The 22,065-nt window shown below is 34.9% G+C and overlaps 1 protein-coding gene across 1 annotated transcript in view; it reads right to left on the bottom strand.

The window, feature by feature from the left end:
• The window catches only part of THEMIS (thymocyte selection associated), a 143,699-nt gene that overhangs the window by 82,197 nt on the left and 39,437 nt on the right, over positions 1–22,065 (bottom strand). Inside the window, exon 3 of the mRNA XM_065888630.1 lies at positions 3,911–4,369. Coding sequence (XP_065744702.1) covers positions 3,911–4,369 — 459 coding nt within the window. The remainder of the gene's footprint in view (positions 1–3,910; positions 4,370–22,065) is intronic.

The raw sequence follows: 22,065 nt of genomic DNA, 5'->3' as shown, positions 1-22,065 counted from the left end.
CTACTATTTGACATTTTTGACTTTGATAAAAATGAAAATTATTTTTGAAAATACATGAGAGAAAGACAAAGTCTCAGAATAGTAAAAGATCAATGTATTTTTTTCTTCTATTCATTTGTCACCTATTATAAAATATTCAGATACTGCCTTTCTGATATCACCATTCTGCTCGTGTGATTTCAGCCCTCTGCTTATAAATGAATTATGTCATATACTTGAGCAGAAACTTTTTCCCAAATTTGAATGGCATTAAGTTTTTCTCCTAAAGCAAAACACAACTTTCCAACTCTTAAAATTTCCACAAGTAAAGAACTACTTATCAATCAATACACCAAAAAAATCAATACACCAATACACCATTAAAAAGTTTTAAAATCAAGATTTTTTTTGAAGCTGCTTTAAACGGCTGGCTCCATTTTTCATTTGCAAATATTATGCATTCCATTTGTTACACTAATATGAATTTTATCTTCCTGTTAAAGGCACAAACAGAGTTTGCTATGACTTATATGAAACCAGTAGTTAGAGGTCTTGGATGGTTATTTATACCTCTTTTCCAAAGAGAGTTTTTAAAAAATCATTAAATGTAGGGTAAGAGTTAGAGGGGGTTGGCCTGTGACCAAGAGTTCCCAGGAACAAATATTCCATTTAAACACTTTGTGCTACATTTCTTTTTTCTTTTCTTTTTTTTTTTTAACATCTTTATTGGGGTATAATTGCTTTACAATGGTGTGTTAGTTTCTGCTTTATAACAAAGTGAATCAGCTATACATATACATATGCTCCCATGTGTCTTCCCTCTTGAGTCTCCCTCACTCCCACTCTCCCCATCCCACCCCTCCAGGCTGTCCCAAAGCCCCGAGCTAAAATCCCTGTGCCTTGCGGCTGCTTCCCCCTAGCTATCTACCTTACTACGTTTGTTAGTGTGTATATGTCCATGACTCTCTCTCGCCCTGTCAAAACTCACCCTTCCCCCTCCCCTACATTTCTTTTTTATAAAGCCTAAATTTTCCCATTAGTAACATTAAAAACTAGTACTAGGAGTAGAATATCTTATATTTTCTCTATTTACTTGCTATGTTCTCTTTTCCACAAATCAATATTTCATAGCTTCCTATAGTTCTCAGTCTTTTCCATCTTGCTTTTCCCCCTTAGGTTTCTCTAAAATCTCCTACTCCTGACAGACCTATTCTTTTTCTAGTCACTTTAGAAAAGAAAGAATCAAGTCAAGAGGAGTTTGAACTGTGCCTGACACTCAAAGTCACTGGAAAACAACTTAGCAGGCAACATGCCCTTGACTTCAAGGCAAGTTCAAATCTTCAATATAAGAAAGAATCATGTAAAACAAGACCACAATTGATTAAAAAACAGTTTACATTTTATATTTAGAAGAAAAATGCCTATAACAACAATAATTTTTTAAATTTGACTTTTTGTGTTGGACACCCATCCTCTATTTTCAGGAAATATTCTGTAGTCAGTATACATGCAAAGCAGTCTCACACAGTATCTGTCCTGAAATTGCTATACAATGAGAACTAATGTTTAAAATAATCCTTAAGAAATTAAAGGTCCAAAATAATTAAAATCAAAATTCAATTTTAATATCATTAAAGAATGGAAATTGGACTAAAACATTTGGGGAAGGATTTTACTTCATCTAAAGGCTTTCTTCTGGGACCTTAGCTAACATGAAACCATATTTAAGTCCATCTAAACACTTCTGTTAATATCCCTTGCTCTTCTGTCAATGTTTATATGTAATAAACTGCACCACCATTCAACCAGCAGATCAAGCCAGAAGCCTGGGAATCAGGTTAACTTCTTTCCCCTTCCAATAGACCTTCAGATCTGGCTAGCTGTACTTCTGAAATACCCATTAAGAAGAGCTGTCCCTATCACTATTGTATTAACCCCCCAGTACTCTGCCACAGAACCAGTGGCCTCACTACAATTCTCCCACCTTGTTTCTCCAGCTGAAGAACCATTATTAATTTGCTCTTTGGACAAATGTTAACCCCTTAACATATATTTCAAGATCCTCCATGACTGATTCCACTACCCCATTGCATGTTTTGATATCTGTCTCAGCCTGCCTTCTCCTCTCTTGTCTCACACCAGGTGCACTGGAACCACAGTCTCTTGCTGACCTGCTTTCCTGCAAGCTGCGTCTGCTTCCTCCAATGTTGACCCCTCTCTCTGAGCCTGCCCATCTCCTATTCACCCTTCAGATCTTAGTTTAAATGTAATTTCCGCAGTGAAGGCCTTCGTGATCCCTAACCTAAATTCATTAAATGCTGTAACCATCTTGTTCATGTGCTTAGGTTCTGGGTTCGCCTTCATTTGCACCTGCATGATAGGAGATGCCAATGGTTTTAGAAAAATAACAAAATTTAAAATGAGAAAATGCTATCCATTTTTTAGGAAAACTCAGTTATCAATTTTGATTGTACATTTTGGGAAAACTGACAAAACACTAATGTGAGGTCTAAAGTTTGCTGCGACTTCAATATTTTGTCAACTTAAAAAAATAATCATGCTGTGGCCTCAATTTTTTGTGGTACAAAAAAAAATCACTACTTGAGTGGAATTCCTTACCTACACCTTTTGCTCAAATGAATTAATTGATTTCTGGTTAAATATATGTATGTAACAAAATTTAACATAGCTCTAAAACCTACTCAAAAGGCATGTCAAGTTTTCCACAATTGCATGTGACCAACAATATTAATGGGGGCAGAGATAAATAGAATTTGAGATATCCAAGGGGTACTCTTTGACCAAACATTTTTACATATTGCTTTTTTTCCCTCGGGTGTATTACATATAGTATCTTAATAGAACCTTATTTCATTCTCAAAACAACTCCAAGTCATAGACAAAAGGGATATCATCATCCCCTTTGTATAGATGCAGTTTACATGGCTCACCCAAAGCTACCACCTGTTAAGTTATTGACCAGAGTTAGAATCCAGGACTTTTTACTGCAAATACAGAACTCTTTGTTCCATACTTGTTATGCTTATGTGCCATAATCTTAAAAAGTCAAGGTGTTAATTTCTTTAGGATTACAATGCTCTCTCCAGCTATTCTTATTTTAAAATGCAAAAATCTTATGAAGATTACATATTAAAATACACTTATGTGGGAAGAGGGAAAGGGGGAGGATCAGGATAGGGGTATGGGATTAAGTTATACAAAGTACTATGTATAAGATAGATAAGCAACAAGGATATATTGTACAGCACAGGGAAATATAGCCATTTTTGTAATAATTCTAAAGGGAGTATAATGTATAAAAATATTGAATCACTATGCTGTACACCTGAAACTAATATAATATTGTAAAACAACTATATTTCAATAGAATCCTTTTAAACCCACACTTACGTGTGAATTAATTTGTCATATCATTTTCCCTTAAGTCAGAAGGACTCCAAGCTAATAGCAGGATTTATGACCAATGAGGGATGGCTGAAAAAAAAAAAGAAAAAAGGCTCTCACAAAAATAGGAGTAAGGGACACATAAAGAAACTTTATGTGTCTTACCTCTTTTATGACCACCTCCATACAAGAAAGCTTCTTTCTAGCCAATTAATTCTCTATTCTAAAAAGTAGCTCTTTTCTGATCCTATTTAACTGGCAGTGATAAAAATAAATATTTTAATCTGTCTGTACCTGACAATTACAGCATTTTACATTTGGATAGCACCACACAATTTAAAATATTTGCTTACATACATTACTGAATTTGAGTCTTCATGATTTGCTTATTTATAGATGAGAATCTGACTCTCAGTGGGCTTAATGGGCAAGTCAGGGACAGAGTTCCATTCTTTAGACTAAAGCTTTTCTCTTTCCCAAACCCCACAATCATGTTCATAAAGCATCATTCTCAGGGGATACTTACATTTCATCACACCTTGAATTTCATAAACAGGCTTGAGAATCACAGCACCATAAAAGCCTTTAGGGAATGGATTTGTTAAGTCCCACTTATTTGAAAAGTCTGTAAGTTTCACAGTTCGTGTTCTGTTCTTGGGGATCTTCCATTGGACAATTTCCTTTAGGGTATAAATATGTTCATCATCACATTCATAGAACTCTCCTTCTTGTGACAAAGGCAAAGTAAATGAGTGATTTTGATGATTCCTTAGCACACCACAGTTCACCATTATTTCTCCATTGATCTCTTCGACTGAGTTGAGCATGATTTGCTCACCTTGCTTTATGATGAGATTCTCTAGTTTTATATCCTTCTGATGATAGAAGCAAGGATGCCCCAGTCTACTCGGTCCAATATGGATGGTTCTTGTAATTTCTTCCATAGTGAGGTATGGAGTTTTATCAGCCACAATCTTAAAAAGACCTGAGAACAGAATTCTGTGAATTAGAAAGTTCTCATAAGAAAATCACAGCAAGAGAGCTATAAAACAAGTAAAACGTAGCATTTAAAAGTAATGTACCTTTTTCAAGATTAGAGATATTTGTTTCAATCTTGAATTCTTCTAGGTAAAATCTTAATGTATTTTCTGTAGGTTACTGGATTGTCAGATCCAGACAGGCCACATAGATGGAAAGGGGAAAATAGCGTGAGATAGAAAAGGCCCACTTCTTGGAAATGCAATCTGCATGAGATACTGGCTATCTCCCAACCACATGTGTGATCTTGGGCAGGGCATTTAATCTCTCAAGATCGCATTTTTAATTTTTAAAATGAAAGGATTGGATCAATATTTCCATATATATTCTCTGGAAACACCAAAATTAAAAGATATTCCAGAAGGAAACTGTTTCATGGTCAAATTAACGATTACAAAGCTATTACCTGGAACTAGCCCATGGTGATGGTTGTAACACATTGTGAATGCACGTAATGACACTAAATTGTACACTTTAAAATGGTAAAGTTGATGTTATATGCATTTTACCACAATAAAAAATATCTACATATTTCCAAGTAATTTAAGATTTCTCAGAAACTTTAGATGCACTGTGACTCACAAGAGGGGAATATAACATGCAGAATTTCCCAAATTTCTTTCATTCTAAAACTCTTGGGGAAACATGCATAAATAAATTACAAAATAGTATGTCACGATATATTAGTGATCCACATAACTCTCCTTGAGAAATGCCAGGTTAGGTAGTTGTTCTGGATTGAATACTCTTGATTATATATCATTCATTCTTCTCATTACTTTTCTAATTTTGCCATGGTTTCACTATTTCAAATTTTTTCCTCTAATACTATTGGGATAGTCACTGACACAATGAATTTTTGTTCTTTAAGACACAGCTTTTTATGCTTGCATGTTTAAGTTTCATTCTTCTCTTTGAATTATTTTGCTTTTATTTTATAAGCACATGTGTTTTGTAGCACTTTCAGAAATTTATTTATTGAATAAATCTTAATAAATTCCAGAGAAAATAAGAACAAAGGAAGAATTAGGTAATTGCTTTGTTAACCTCAAAGTAAATTAAGACAATTATTATATAATAGCATACACTAAGAAGGCAGTGTATAAAGAATCCTACTAGAATGATATAGCTTGTAAAAGTTATTTATTCATTTAGTCAAAAATACAGTCCAATTATATTTATCTATGTATCAAATTATTATTAACCAGGTTACAATGTCTTTTATGTGTATTTTGGGTTATAGTACAAAGATTTATGATGTTATTTTTTAGTCGATCTTTGCTCAAATGAAAAAAAATACAGGATTTTGGTTACTTTTAAATATAAATGTCCTGAAAAAGTGGGTGATACAATCCTGGCAAAGGCTGAGGAAGGTAGCATGTGCAATCTGTCCTGAAAACCTTTATAAATCGAATAGTGTTCATTCCCTGCATGGTGTGCTTGAAGACAGTAAGGCAAAGAAACATTTACTTTGAAGGAACTTCTTATTTTATTATGTCTTGTATCAGGGAAAATCCAATAAAATAGTACTCTCGAATCCTCCACAGTAACTGAATTTGTGTGTGTGTGTGTGTGCGCGTGCCCGTGTGCAAGTACATGCACATGTTTAATCTCATTTGTTTCCATGTGAAGATTTATTTCTAAGAGTCCACAGTCATCATCAGGGTATAAAACATTCAGCAGTTTTTGTGAAATAAGTTTAAGTAATAGCTACCTAGAATCTCATAAGCGTAGAGAAACATGGTTTCATTTCTATCCTCGCTATATTGATGACATAAGTCACAGAAGAATTAAGTCAGCATCTTCTTTCCTGGGGAATTGGGTTCACCTAAGGTAATAACAGCCCCAAAATGTTATGAAGTAGAAAAAGCCTGAAACCCTAAGGGCCACTATTATTTCAAGTTAATCACACACTTCAGAGCTGTCTTGTTGGATGTCTCTATTGCAAGAAAAATCTAAGAAATCTGTGTGTTTTCCCTTAGGAGATGATTAAGGACACAGTTTAGCATGCTAAGTGGCAGAGTACAGGAAAAATATTTTATTAACATTTCTTTATATGTTATTGCAGCCAGTCCAAAGAGTCCCTTCTTACAAACAGCCACTCGATACCGTATAAACTAGGGCAAGTATATACAGCTATATATGTATACATACATATATATGTGAATGATGTCATATTGGAACTTTAATTTCAGAATAAACTATAGCACCATAGATATGATCAGCTTTAAATTCAACCAATTTTTTCTCCATCTTTTTCTCAGAGTGTAATAATAGTTTTATACAAGAGAAAATATAATTTATTTTTTCAAAACACAAAACAAAACATATTTCAGGAGCTGAGTGATCATTAGAGAGATAATAAAATAAGCCAATATGTAATCCTCACAATGTAAGTTAAAAAGCAGGAAGAAAATAGATTTCTATTTCCAAATTTGATTGTCACCTATTAAAATGGATATTCGTGTTATTTTTACCTAGGAGAAATTGTTCATAAGGAGTATGTTACTTGAGAAACAAAAATTATGAGGAAATGCAATTAGTTGATCTGTTGAAAAATAGTCAATAAGTAAATTTAATCTTTAAGATCTTGTCCCTGAATCTCAGGCTTTTGGGGAGTTTATATTTTTATCCAATTCTTAATGATCTGCAATCATTATTGTTAATAGTAACAATTGAAATTTGCTTAAAAAGTTGCAAGCTTGAATAATTTTCTTCATATGCATCATTTATATTCTTTCAAGAACAGTAAAACAAATATTATTACTGGGGGATATAAAAACGGTCATGATTTTCATAGTCATGGCTATGGAATCTCAAGCCAAACCTTTTAAATCCAAGTCTCATAATCTTACCTCCACATCAGGCCACCTCCCTGTCACACAAATGACTTGCAAGGACATTTCCTATGAGAACATGTTTATTCCAGTTCACAAGATATGTATGTGGGTCTCACAGGTTGGCCCTCCCTTTGCATTGGTCAGCCTTTCCAGACCCTCCACTATGAGAAGAGCAAAAATAACTTCCTGGTTCAGAGTGAAGAATTTACACTCATCAGATTTTTTCCTACTTTTTTCTCTAACTCATCAATTCTCACCCAAATAGGGAGTAATTTAAAAAATTAAAATTTCCACCTGTGTATCACAATACTATTTATATACATAAGATCATTGTGTATGATGTTATGTGTGAAAGGAGTTCACAATCTTTTTTCTTTGTCTAATCTCTAGCTTGCTTTCAGTTCCAACCAAATATATTCCCTCTATCTCTGAGATAAGGAATCTTAGAGTGAATTTTATGTACTAATTCTCATCTTCCTCTCATATTATCAAAATTAGGATTGTTAAAATATTAGCAGCTTAGAATGTGCTGGAAATTTACATGTCTGATAGAATTCAATTTTCCAAATTACAATACGAGGTAGCTAGAAATAAAAAACAAACACTTCACAGATAACCACAGGAAAGCTTGAAGAGATACCATAAATTCTCTATCATCACACAGCTCATAAGATACAAGTAGGATTTTGAGTCTCTAAAGCTCAAGGGCTTAATCACATGGTTACATATTTAAGCCTTTCATTATTATTGTAAATCGTAAATTGTTTGTGCAGCCTTTCACCGTCCTTTTGGGTGCAGAAATTCTTAGAACTTTTTAAAACAAGCAACATAAGAAAGTGAACTTCACTGATATTTGACATTGATTGGCACTAGTCTCATCTCCTCATACATCAGATGGCCACGTGACTGGAGGTACAGGCACGCGGGAGGCCTGGGAACTGCACAAGCTGAAGGGGTTGACAGCTCTGTCCACAAGATCATGTTCTTTGAGTGTGCTGCAGACCACCTGGCCATATGTAAGTGGGTTTCCAGAATACATTATCACAGTTTTTAAATAAAGTAAATCTCACAAAATGGATAAATGCCTTCACACATCTCTTGCAAAGAAACCATGTATTGAAAATAAAACTAATATAAACACAAATGAACAAAAAAAAGGACAAAGTCTACATTTCTACTCTCACTCAATCTCTTCTTTAGCCATATTATGAAATAAAACAATGACACTCTCGTCTAATAAAATATGAAGAGTGGCTGAAACTTCTTTAACACTTTAAAGTTATCAACATGTGGATTCACATCCACTATCATCATAAAGAAATTTGCCTTTGAGATATAGATGAACAACACATCAAATATACATGCATATATATGCATAGCTGCCATAATTTTAAATAAATACATATATATTTGAGATACTGCTCAAAAATTTCTAATGGACTGAGCTATGTGAAGGAGAACATTTAGAGACAAATCAGACTGCTACATATTTTTGATCATGTGTCTTGTCTCTCTGCCAATAAAGCAAAGTGTGTTTCACTTATTTTTGTGAGTGTATGCCTCTGCCTCTTTAAAATGGCAATTTGTCCTGCAATCAAGTTCCTAAGCATCCTCGTTATTTTATACTTGCCTATATAGGTTTCTCATTCCACATTTTCCTATTATTTTGTTACATTTCCAAGACAATTCTTAGGTCAGCACATCCTACAAAAACGATCTTCTTCAAGACTATCCCAAATCTGGTATTTTGACTAGAATCCTAGCTCAAGCATCTCTATGTAACTTCAGATTAAAACGAGATGCATGAAATACCCTATCAAAGCAAAAAACTCAAAATTCTTGAGCAAAGTAATGAAACATATAATAATAATAATGTCCAAACTGTGAGAAAATTCTCCAGATTTCTGAGATTACTGAAAATCATCAACTAATGAGTGATTCAAACAATCTTGACAGAAGTCTCCAAGAGCAGAAACAAGGAATGTGAGGAAAGTCAAATTCATAAGAAAATTTTGTGTAGTAATTTAATGGAGTATTTAGGAGGGGGAGAAGACATATCTAAGACGGTGACCAAGTTTGTTAAGTGTTAGATGCTAAGTGTGGCTGTAGAATTCCTACGTGTGAATGTCTTTACATGTATAATGAAATCAGAATGATCTATAATAGCTATTAACAATTTTTAATAGTTCTTTTACCTGGTGATAAAAAGAATAAATCGTAAAATCTTTTGATTCATTTTTACCTCAATGGTTCAACCACTGCATGAAAAAGACCTTTATTTTCCCAGTAAAGCCTTGAAAGGAGTGATATGCAATATCTAATACATTTGAGATATTTAACAAATAATTTACATTAATAATGTTAGACTTTGAAATCAAATGATATAATTTGATATCAATGCCTAAATCTCTGTTATAATCATGGCTTTACTATTAAAAGTGCCATACATCCTTGTTCATGTTAAAGCTTTCTCTCTCCTAAGCAGTGAGAACGAGTAATAGACCTAGGATGAGGCGAGAAGATGTCAGAAATTCTTCTTCTCATAAACCTTGGCAAGAGCACAGTTCTCTGGACTCTTACAGTTCTCCAGAGCACTGCCCCTTTTGTTAGGAGAAGACACATAGAGGTTTCAGGACTGGAAAGAACGCCCACAGACATTAGATCCCCCAAATCTCTCACGAGGCTTTATTAGGAGACCGTCAAAATATCACACATTTACTACTCCTGGCTCTTGCTGACTTCAGGCAATAGAATTTTCAGGCCCAGCAACACACTACTATCCCAATAGGAAAGTGAAGTGGTTAAAAGTATGAATTTTTGATTCAAACAACCTGGGTTTAAGTTTGGCCTCAGTCCTTTCCCCACTGTGTAAACTTGAGAACTTAAACTCTCAGGGTTATAATTTCCTTTTCTATAAAATGGAGAAAATTGTTTCACCTACCTCATAAAGTCATTGTGATGATTAAATGAGTCAATACATGTAACATGCTTAGATAGCACTTGACACAGAGCAAGCACTGAAAAAGCAAATTACAAGAAATAATAGCTATTCTTTCATACCATTTTCTTTCACTCTGGAATTCTAAGCCATTGTAGGATGGTTATAACATCAGAGAGATGAATACTTACAGGGCCAAAGAGGATCCAGTTTGGATCAAATTAGATGAGACAAAATATGTAGAATCCACAGTTCAGTATCTGACACAGGCTGAGCAAAAAGTGTTCCCAGCTACCATTACAGATTTTGCCAGAGTGTTTGATTATGGAAAAGAGCCTCAGGTGACCTCTTTAGGTGCACTGCCTTTGGGGAAATATTTCCAGGTGGCTTTGAGGAATTTGTCTGACTCCAGGCTTTGATAAATTGCTTAGAATTTGACCACCAAAATTTTATGCCCATAATAAGCAGATTATAGGGAGATGTAAGCACATTTTAAATGCAAATATTGTGCTGGTTGTAGTTATTCACAAGGTATACATTATACACAGTTGCTGAAGTTCCCTTGAACAAAAGAAGCAGCAAAATGCCAAGGCATTTTTGAAAATGTGTTTTATTCATGGCTCTGAAGGGTAGTTGAAGCCAACTGAGGGAGGAGTATACCCTCCCTCTATTTTAATGATCTTAATTTTGCTAATGGAATGTTAGTGGAAAGAGTTTGGGAGCCATGTGGTGCTGATTGCGTTGTTCAGTATTGATGTTGCTTGCAAATTAAATGTACCTAAGTAGCCACCTGTTTATGCTTATGATTATATAAAACCCCATATGTTTCCCTCTCTACAAATGGGAGGTAAATATTGAAAAAATTATTCTGGTGTGAAGGGTGAAAACAGCAGCAATTCTTCTATAACTGTCAACATATGCTGTGGTGTTTCCTTTAATGTTGTGCTTTGTCTGACATATTTGCTGATTTTTACCATGCAGTGTTTAAAAAAATCTGTTACCCATGGTTATGCAAAACAATTAAAAATCAGTTTACATTAAATTCAAATTAGGAAGAGAGGTAATTTTCCAACGTAACCATAAGTTTTAAATGGATTTCAGAGCTTAAGATTTAAATAGATTTTGATTTGCACAATAAAGAGAACCAAACTTTTTTTTTCCTAAATTCGCCAGCATATATAAAGGAACATTTTCTTCCTAAGCACATCCTTTTGATCCCATATTACTAGGCAACCAAAAAACTAACTCGACTAACATAAATTTGAAAATCCCACCTGAAATTGGCAATAACTCTTCAACTGGCAAGCCCACCATCATTTCCACTGGATTGGCTCTGGAAAACAGTTTGCTGGACCTCATACAGAAGATCTGACTGGGTATTTAGTCAGCAAGAGCTCAAGAGCAGTTTTTGAGATGTCTTGTTTGAGCATTGGGAGATCCGGCGCAGGTAACACCTTTGGAACTAGTTCAGACTATTCAGAGATATGCCCCGACTATAGCTTGCAGGAAAGATCAGAGAGCCTGGACTTGCTGTTGTTGATCACTTTAGACACTACAGATAAACAAATTGGAGCTTCATATGGTTAATATCTGATCAAGAGGGATTTAAATGTCAACTGTCTAGCAGCCTAGACGTGACAGTCTCTAACTTCCCAATAAAGTATCGCAAAAAGACACAGAATATGTTAGAAAGAGATGAAAATTTACCCCATCATCAAAAACTAAGCATAACAGATCAGCTGCCCCCAAAGGCCAGAAGAACTTATTTTCATAATAAGGAAGATAGAGCTGAAATGAGAACATTAGAGGCCTAACCATACTGGGTCTCATGAAACAAAGAAACCTCTCTAAAGTTTTTTAAAGATATTTAACAATCACTGAGTACCCTCTACAGCCCAAAGTTTGTAGTAAGCACTTAACAATTACCTCTTTTCATTTATTTAAATTCATGTTGCTAAAAAAAAAAAAAAACCTGAGACAGAGACACTGAAAACCCTTAAACTGTATACTTAAAACAGCTGAATGTTATGCTATGTAAATTATAGCTCAATAAAGCTGTTAATTTAAAAAGTGGGAGTGAGGAAGGATGGACAGTTAAGTAATAGCTTGAAAAAAGCAGGTAGATGGGCCCTGTCATTAGTTCCTGGTGGGATGTAAATTGGCAGAATCTTTATTGAATGTGATTTGGCAATATGCATCAAAAGCTTTAAAAACATTTTTACTTTTGAAGTCATAATTTTATGTATATGAAATTATCATAATAATCAGAAATGCAGGCAAAACTTCAGTTAAAAGGCTGTTCATTATAGCATAAATTGCAAAATGACCATGTTTGGAATGGATTTATTAATTATGGTATAAGCATATGATGGACTATTATACAGAAAATAAAAATTATGTTTTGAAGAATATTTAATGACATAGGCAAGTCCTCAGAAATAGACTTACTTCTCATTATATTAAAACATGTCTGTATGTGTGTAGGTGTACTACTGGAAAACAATAGAAGGAAACTAAATATTAATGCTAAACAGCTTTGGTGATGAGATTATAGGGAGCTATGCTCTCACCCCTGCATTTTCTTCCCTTTTCTAACTTTCTACAAGATAGATGTGGCATTGGTAAATTTGGGAAAAATCAATACATTTTATAACTTCAAAAAGTTGTGTTCCTTATGTCCATGCAAAAATCTACACATGGACGTTTATAGCAGCTTTATAGTTGCCAAAACTTAGAAGCAACTAAGATGTCGTTCAGTAGGTGAATGGATAAATAAACTGTGGTACATCCAGACAATGGAATATTATTCAACGCTAAAGTGAAATGAGCTAGAAAGCCATGAAAAGACATAGGGGAACTGTAAATGCATATTACTAAGCGAAAGAAGCCAATCTGAAAAGACTACATAGTCTGTGATTCCAACTGTATGACATTTTGCAAAAGGCAAAACTATGGAAACAGTAAAAAGATCAGTGGTTGCCAGGGGTTGTGAGGGAGAGAGGATGAACAGACCGAACACATAGGATTGTTAGGGCAGTGAAAATACTCTGTATGATGCCATAATGGTAGATACATGTCATTTGTCTAAACCCATAGAACATACAACAACAAGAGTAAACTACAATGTAAACCAAGAACTTGAATGATTATGAGGTGTCAAGGTAAATTTGTCAGTTGTAAAAAGAGTACCACTCTGGTAGGGGATGTTAACAATGGAGGAGACTGTGCATATGTAGAGGTATGGGAAATCTCTGTACTTTATGCCAATTTTGTTGTGAAAGCCTAAAATTGCTCTAAAAAATAAATTCTACTGAAAAAAATCTTTTGTTCCAATGACAGAACCTCTAAATCTCTGATATGTAATTATGTATAAATACAGTAATGTGTTTTGCCAATGTCCACTTCAGGAAATGAAGACCGAGTAGACAATTTGTTTGGACAGTCTGGTTCCTCTCATGAGAGTTCCTCCATGGTGATACTGTTGAGGCAACACCATAAAGAGCTTTGAAGGAATTGTGCATGAAAGATAAGGAGATGGTAAGAGCAAAAAGTGATGAGATAGATTTTTAGAAGATGTGCACAAAATATTAATACTATGAGAACTTATAGAACAGTGCCAGTTGTAGAAAAGCCTATTTTAAAATGATATTTCTGACAGAATTCCGTTCTGATTCTCAAATGTACATGGGTGAGTGAAAAGAACATTTTGACCTAGAACTGCAGTCCATTTGTGTTCCAGATAATATATATTTTAGTTATCAAAAGACCAAAGACTTAGAAAAAATATCTGATCATGTACTGAAGAGAAGAAAACATAGGCCAATAAAAAAATGGAACTAAAAATTAGTGTAAAAGTCTGATTTTTTTGTGCATTTAGATTACTTCACATTTTCTTGCATCGTATATGCAGAATACCCCTTTTTGTCTAGGAAAATATTTTGTATAATAAGCATAGATGAATCTATTTTGCTTAAGTGAGCACAGTGGGGAAGAGATGCCTTAAGAGAGGTTGACCAAGAAAACTTGGAAGAATGGTCCATGATTCCTTGAATAGAAAATTGTCCAAAAAGCAGGGAGCCCTATTTAGGGCTTTTCTGAATCATGTGTCATCATAACATCCAGATGGAAAAATAAGAACAAATTCTGCCCTGTAGCTTACTTCTTTTAACATAAGTCATTTAAAAAACAGAAGACAAAAAGTTATTTACTATAAAGCTATCAAATATATTTTAAATATTTTTATATAATTTTCCTATCAGGTCCCTTTATAAACAGATGTTATAGTTAAAAAATAGCTACAATCACAAAATGGCTAAATGTGAAAGATTTAGTCATTTCAACGGTACATGAAATATAATAAATCACCACTGAATAAAATATTACATGTTTTCGATTAAGTACATAGTTTCCCAAATGAAACACTGAGAAAACTCGTTCTGAATTTTAAGTGAATTATTATTAAATATATTTAATGTATGAATGTACATACATTATGTATGTATTAGGTGTTTTGGTATCCATGCATAAAGGAGCAAGTTTCATAAATGTTAATAATTTAACCTTAATCTATTTCTTGAAGAAATAATTATATTATTAACCCAATTTTGTCATTGGTTATTCTTACTACTTTCCTATATTTTTCACATTTATAATTAAAATGATTTTGGAAACAGTCTTACTGCTAAGGGATATAGATATGTTGGGAGATAATCCTCCACAGCATTTCTACATGCCTCAGAAACTGGAGGTAAAATATTTGTTTCCTGACCAGTATGGCAATGATAGGGAGTATCTCCTTCCTGAGAGGCATTTTAGGATACTAAAGTCTCCCTCCTCTCCTCCAAGGAGATTTTCTTACATCCCAAGGTAATAAAGACATGTTTTCTCCAAGGGCAAAGAATGGCAGATTGGCCATCAGCCTCTTATACTTTGGGGATTTCCTAAACTCAGTGTTCCTCCACTGTGCGTTGGGCACCCACCTGGCCTGTTCTATCTCACCTGTGGGAGATGGGGCTCAAGGGGAACCATTAAAGCATGATGCTCATGCTGTCTGCTGTACCATGAGGAATCAACTACTACATTCATATGGGCTTATTGTTTCATTACTGATCTAATTTATGAAGTGTGGCAAGTCGGCCTGGCAGCTGCAAGGCTACTTAAAGATGGCTTGACCTCTTGACAGATGAAGTCCATTTTTCCATTTATCTGGTAGAAATTAATTTATGTAGGAAGTAATGCCTAAAGTTTGTCTTTAAAGCATGACTCATATCCATTAAACATATGAAGGCAATTTTATAGTTAATAAATTTTCTAACATTCATTTAAAAATTCCTATGTCATGTTATTTAGGAGTAGCATTAATTTAGATTTTTTAACATTACAATGTTTACTGCATATAACAGGAAAGTTAGAAAGGATGTCACGTATCCAGGGGATTTGTGGATCCCCATTATAACACTGATGTTGGTTGACAAAAAGACCATCTCACTCTTTTCTATGATTAAGCAAGAAGTGCTTCAGAACACAGACTCTGGAACAGTTTAGATCTGTATTGGTGCTCTCCACTACAGTACCACAGTTGGAGCATTGTATTGAGCATTTGAAATTTGGCTACTTGAAATTTGCATGGCCAGACTTGATATGTGCTGTAAGTGGAAAATACATGCTGGGTTTTAGACTTAACATGAAAAGAATATAAAATATCTCAATAATTTTTCTATTGATTAGATATTAAAAGGATAATATTTTAGATACATATTTTTACCTAAAATACATTATTAAAATTAATTCACTTTTTTCTTTTTTTTTTTTACTTTTAAAAATATCTGTGCTAGGTAGCCTCTAAGATGGCTCTAATGATTCCTGTCCCTGTCACCTGGTTGTCACACCTTTGTGCAATCCCCTCCCACATTGCACCAGCATGTGTCTGTCTGATCAAAAGAATATAGCAGAAGTGGTGGTATTTCACTTCTGAGATTAGGTTATAGACTATGGTTTCCATCTTGGGCTTGCTCTGATCACTCACTCAGGGGAAACCCTATGGAGTGGACCATGTGTCGAAGAAGTGAAGCTTCCTGGGATAGCCACATAAATAATGTTGGATAAATACACATTATATTTCTATTCAACAGTGCTAGTGTAGATTTAACATAACCACTTACTTAACTATGTGATCTTGGGCAAGTTACTTGACCTTTCTGTAACTCTGTTTTTTCATATGTAAAATGTGAATTCAATTAGTAACCTATGTATACATAAAAGTGTTTAGAACAGTTTTATATGCAAAAGTATTTAGAACGGTGTCCGGCACATCATCAGGATTCTCATTTGAGAGTGTGATGTGGTCAGGACTGTAGAGTAGTAGAGAATGTTCCATGTCTAAGCTCTACTATCACATTTCTTACACATTTTGTTGCCTCCAGCAACAAAATTCCTCCACAATAATAAAATTCATAAAATATGATCTAAAATTTCAAACAGAAAAATATCTTCAATCTAGCCTTGTAATTTTAATGGTGGTTTTATAGATGTAACCACAACCTTCCTTGAACATATGGTTTAGAGATATTATGTAAACTTGCTGTTTAGAAATAAACTCCGTCCATCAGAAAAAAATGTATTGAAACTCTTTCAGGATATTTCTTATGTCTAAAGAGAAAGCATTTATTATTCATGCTTAATAACACTATATAGGAGGAACAAATATTTCCAAGAAGTAATCCAGAAATTTGGAACTTCATTATAACCCAAACATTACATGATTTACTGATCTATGTAGACAACGCAATCAACTACCAAATATCAGAATATATTTTTGCTGTGTTTGGCAAGAATGGCATGTTTCCTAGCTCATAAAAGGACTTAGCTATGAGGGCTGTCTTCTAAAATAACAAATTATGCTTCTAAAGCAGTACGTTTATTTCCATAAAGAACTGAAATGATTGCTTTTTATTTTAATATATTGAACATTTTTGAGATGACATAATAAAGATATATGGAAACATAACATTAATATAGGATATGCAACCAGTTATGTATATTGCAAGTTTAGTTTCCCACTCACATTTTAGTGAAAAATCACCTTCCAGCTTGTTCCCTTAAAGAGTCCTTGCCAAATTAACAAAGCTTTTCTTTCTTAATTGTTGCTTGAGTTTTCATTTGCTGGAGCTGCATCTATAAAGCTATATTTACTGGTTGAAGGCTGGATATCTTTCTTCAGTAGAGCATCTTTATTTGCAAAGAAAGGGTACCCTAGGTACCCTTGACAAGGTTATGGTCATCTTCATCAAAACTTTTGAACTACCAATGAGAAATTAAGGATCTGTGTTCATATACTTTACTTCAATACAGAACAGTGGATGATGTCAGTGTAATAGTGGAATAAGGACCTTTGAAAATTGTCTCCTCCAAAAAGCAGTAGAGAAACTGGTTAAAAAAAAAAAAGTCAGGATTAATTTTTTCAGAATTCTGGAAATTAACCAAAGAATTGCAGCAATCTGGAGAACATTTCTTAATGAAAAAGTAGCTGAATCTTGGTAAGAACAGCAAACTTTGTGGCATCTTAACTTGCTTGTATCCCCATTCTTCCAAACCCCTTCAACTCCACAGTAGCCTTGAAAACCAACAGCCCGCAATCATGGCAAAGCCAGCAGCCTAGCAGTCACAAGATGGAGGAGAAAGAAGTTGGAGTTCCTTCCAAGATCATTCTCAGAAAATTGTCATTATTTGATATGTCTGGTGACTTCCTGGAAGATTCTATTTGTAATGCTGTCTCTATTTGATCTATTTTGAGCTCAGTGAGTGGAAAATACTTGGCCTCAGAGCATTTGTCAAAAACAATGAGAGGCAATTATTTAATTTTTGTGGCTGCCTGCAGTGGTGTTTAACAGTTGGGGGGAAAAAATGGGCTAACCAAAAAGCCTAAAAGGAAAAGCTGAGGAATGAGATGTCTATAAGGACATTGAGAAGTTCCAACATATTCCTGGAAATCTAGAAGACCACATACATGTATATTACTGTGCACATGCCCAGAACTGTGTGCATGCTCAAGAAAGACCCGAGAAGTCTGTAAGCTCTCAAATCTGGTTGACTTTGAAGCGCTACATGAACAGGAAGTAAAAGCTAAGCAAGAGTTTTCAATTGCCTGGTTGAGTGTTGAAAGCATGCCTCCAAATGAACACAGAACCTCTTAACAAAGACTGGAGACTTCTTGGTTCCAGCTGTTTAAGGAAATATCTGTCCAGACATTCATTGCCCACCAAGCTAATTGAGCAGAGACTTCAATGACCACACATGACTAAGAATGCAGACTTTACAGATTTAGTTCAGAAAAGTCACTAAACAACCAGCAAAAACAAGCCCTGAGGAGGGAGGAGAATGCAACTTCTAGTGCTGACACATTATATTGTTGAAAATATCCAGTTTTCAACAACAAACTGTGAGACAGGCAAAGGAACAAGAATGTCTGGCCCGTAAACAAGGGGAAAGAAAATCAATCAATAGAAACTGTTTCTGAGGAAGCCCAGACACTAGAATTCCTGGAGAAAGAATTTAAACAGCTATATTAAATACGTTTTAAGAACTAAAAGAAACTATGTTTACAAATGAAAAGGAAGTATGGAAATACTTAATAAAGTATTTTATTAAGTCTTAGCAAATAGAGAATATAAGTCAAATTTGAAAACAGGTCAATTGAGACTATCCATTCTAAGAAATTAAAAAGTATGAAGAGAAATAAACAAAGCCTCAAAGACCTATGAGACACCATCAAGCATATAATACACCCTCTTTTTTTTTTCTTTTAATTGGCCGCACCCCACCACTTGTGGGATCTTAATTTCCTGACCAGGGATCGAACCCACGGCCCCTGCATTGGGAGTGTGGAGTCTTAAACACTGCACCACCAGGGAAGTCCACCATTAAGCATATCAATATGTGAATAATGAATGCCTCAGAAGGAGAGGAGAGAGGAAAAAGTGTAGAAAAAATATTTCAGGAAATAATAGCAAAAACTTCCAAAATTTGATGAAAAACATTAATCTACACATTTAAGAATCTCAACATACTCCAGGTGGAATAAACTCAGAAATCCATGGCTAGACACATCATGATTAAACTGCTGAAAACCAACAGTTAGAGAATTTTGAAAAAGGAAGAGGAGAAAAGATTCATCATATACAAGTGTTTCTCATAAGATTAAAAGCTAATTTCTACTTAGAAATCACAGAGGACAGAAATCACTGGGATGACGTACTTAAAAGTGCTGAAAGAAAAGGACTATTAACCAAAAATTCTCTGTCCAGAAAAAAAAAATCCTTTAAAACTAAAGGAGAAATGAAGACATTTCCAGATAAACAAAAACTGAGAGAATTTATCACTACCAAACCTGCCATACAAGAAACACTAAAGGGGGTCCTTTAGGCTGAAATGAAAGGACACAAGTCAGTAACTCTATTCCATGTGAAGAAATAGAGTATCAATAAAAATAACTCTGAAAGTAAATTAAAAGAAAATTTAAATGTATGTTTTGTTTTCAATTTTTTTCTCATATGTTATTTTAAAAACAATTGCATAAAAAATAGTTACAAATCTGTGCTGATAGGCACACAATGTATAAAGATGTAATTTTTATAATAATAAAAATTTGAACCAAGGGGTAAGAAACAGAGCTATATGGGAGCCAAATTTATATGCTATTGGAATTAAATTCATTAATCCAAACTAGATTGTTATAAATTAAGACGTTAATTGTAATCCCCAGGCTACCACTGATAAAATAACTAAATATATATATGGGTATTTCTTAAAAACCACCAGATTTCTGGTTTCTGGCATGGCATATAAGGAGTTTGGAAGTTGTCACTCTGTCCTAAAAAAAAAAGTGAAAAGCTGAACAAACTGAAAAATCAACAACTATTCTTAGATATATCAGAGAAGTGAGATCACAGGACAAACTACTGCCTCCAAAACTGGAGAGACAGACAGGCAAGTACAGAGAATCTCAATTTACCACAAAAGAAACTGCTACAAAAACCAATACCGGGGTAGACAAATCCGACCTGTAATTGATGAATTGCTAGAGGCTCAGAGTGGACAAGTCTGAGAGTAAAAAATTCCAGGGGAACTTAGTCATAGGGGGGCCCACAATTTTGTAAGTTTTACCACCATAAACTTAACCAGACTCTCACAGTGAATATCAGAGAAAAATCCCCTCATGCTTCTGGTGGGGGGAAAGCAAAAGAAACCATTTTGAAATAAGCCAGAGCATTCTGTTCTTAATAAGACCTGCCCTCGAGAGAAACTATTGGTGTTTTATCAGGACTCATTGACCCAGAGGGATGAAAATACGCAACTAACACCCACCCTAGCCTTCCACTTAGGGAAAATACGCAACAAAAGCCCACTCTCACCTTTCCACTTGGGGAAAGGGAAATACCCAGCTTTAGCCTGCTCTGGTCTTCCACAGGGGAGAAGGGAAATACCCAACTCCAACCCACTCCAGCCATCCCATGCCACCTAAAGATGCAGAGAATGGGACTGAGAAGCATTTGTGAAGTTCACAATTCAGAGGCACAAGCTCACAAAAATACTATAACAATCATAGGACTAGAGAATGTTTCCGCTCCTACCACAGCTTACTGCCACATTACTAAAGGCCTATTCACTACAGCCCCTTTTAACCAGTACATGTTGCCTAACCATCATGAAAAAAAGTATAAGGCATACTAAAAAAAGCAAAAAAAGACAACTGAAGAGACAAATCAAGCATAGAATCAGACACAGATATGGCAGCAATGTTGGAACAATCAGACCAGGAATTTAAAACAATTATGATTAATATGCTAAGGTTTCTAGTGGATAAAGTACAACTGGTGGGCAACGTAAGCAGAGAGACAGAAGCATAAGAGAAAATCTAAATGAAGTGCTAGAGATCAAAAACACTGTAATGGAAATGAAGAATGCCTTTGATGGGCTCATTAGTAGACTGGACATAGCTGAGGAAAGAATCTCTGAGCCTGAGGATATATCAATAGAACTTCCTAAAACAGAAAAGCAGTGAGAAAAAAATATAAAACAAAATCACAGAACAGAATATACAAGTACTGTATGACAACAACAAAAGGTGTAACATATGCATAATGGAAATATCAGAAAGAAAAGAAAGAGAAGTAAGAACAGAAGCAATGGGCTTCCCTGGTGGCACTAATAATCCGCCTGCCAATGCAGGGGATATGGGTTTGAGCTCTGGTCCAGGAAGATTCCCCATGCCACAAAGCAACTAAGCCCGTGCGCCACAACTACTGAGCCTGTGCTCTAGAGCCCAAGAGCCACAACTACCGAGCCCACGTGCCACAACTACTGAAGCCCACATGCCACAACTACTGAAGCCCACGTGCCTAGAGTCCATGCTCCACAACAAGAGAAGCCACCGCAATGAGAAGCCGGCACCACAACAAAGAGTAGCCCCTGCTCTCCACAACTAGAGAAAGCCTGCACGCAGCAACGAAGACCCAACGCAGCCATAAATAAATAAATAATTACATAAATAAATACATAAATTTATTTTTAAAAAACAGAAGAAATAATTGAAGAAATAATGATTGATAATTTCCCCCAAATTAATGTCAGGCACCAAACCACAGATCCAGGAAGCTCAGAGAACACTAAACAGGATTTTAAAAAAAAACTTCATAAGAACATCATATTCAAACTGCAGAAAATCAAAAGTAATGAAACAATCTTGAAAAAGGTCAGAGGAAAAAAATCTTACCTATCATACTTGTAGAAGAACAGAGGTAAGAATTGCATTTAACTACTCCTCAGAAACCATGCAAGCAAGAAGAGAGGAGGGTGAAATATTTAAAG

The sequence above is a fragment of the Phocoena phocoena genome, chromosome 12 (assembly GCF_963924675.1).
Source record: "Phocoena phocoena chromosome 12, mPhoPho1.1, whole genome shotgun sequence".
NCBI classification, from domain to species: Eukaryota; Metazoa; Chordata; class Mammalia; order Artiodactyla; family Phocoenidae; genus Phocoena; species Phocoena phocoena.
This window is presented reverse-complemented; position numbering and strand designations above follow the sequence as displayed.